The sequence below is a fragment of the Mastomys coucha genome, unplaced genomic scaffold (assembly GCF_008632895.1).
Source record: "Mastomys coucha isolate ucsf_1 unplaced genomic scaffold, UCSF_Mcou_1 pScaffold13, whole genome shotgun sequence".
Classification (NCBI taxonomy): Eukaryota; Metazoa; Chordata; class Mammalia; order Rodentia; family Muridae; genus Mastomys; species Mastomys coucha.
In genome coordinates this window covers 54,425,472-54,425,796 of record NW_022196895.1, presented here as the reverse complement: position 1 = coordinate 54,425,796, position 325 = coordinate 54,425,472, and the positions used below count along the sequence as shown (strand labels likewise).

The window sequence follows — 325 nt, the reverse complement described above, 5'->3', positions numbered from 1 at the left end:
GAAAGATCAGTTTCAACTATTTTCCAAACACACAACATTAAAATTCATCCATACCTTTTTTTTCTAACATGCCCATAAAGTTTGTTAGCTTATTCAAGGGCACTGTTTGTCAAGGCATGATGAAAATATTTTACAATATATATTTTAATAGGCAAATGTTTAAATGGTGATGTAGAAAGTGATAAAAACCTCAAGAGGACATGCATGAACATTCTCTTCTACAATTCTCAAAGTCAACTGCAGCCACGTACCTGGCACGGCCACACCATACACGTTTGCTTCCTGAATGAAGTCCAACTTCCCAAGCACATCGGCGACCTCTGTG

At 37.5% G+C, this 325-nt stretch overlaps 1 protein-coding gene across 1 annotated transcript in view; it reads right to left on the bottom strand.

Annotated features, from left to right (window-relative positions):
• Positions 1 to 325, bottom strand: part of Slc27a6 (solute carrier family 27 member 6) — a 64,216-nt gene that overhangs the window by 4,357 nt on the left and 59,534 nt on the right. Inside the window, exon 9 of the mRNA XM_031365739.1 lies at positions 252 to 325. This exon is cut by the window's right edge and continues 24 nt beyond it. Coding sequence (XP_031221599.1) covers positions 252 to 325 — 74 coding nt within the window. The remainder of the gene's footprint in view (positions 1 to 251) is intronic.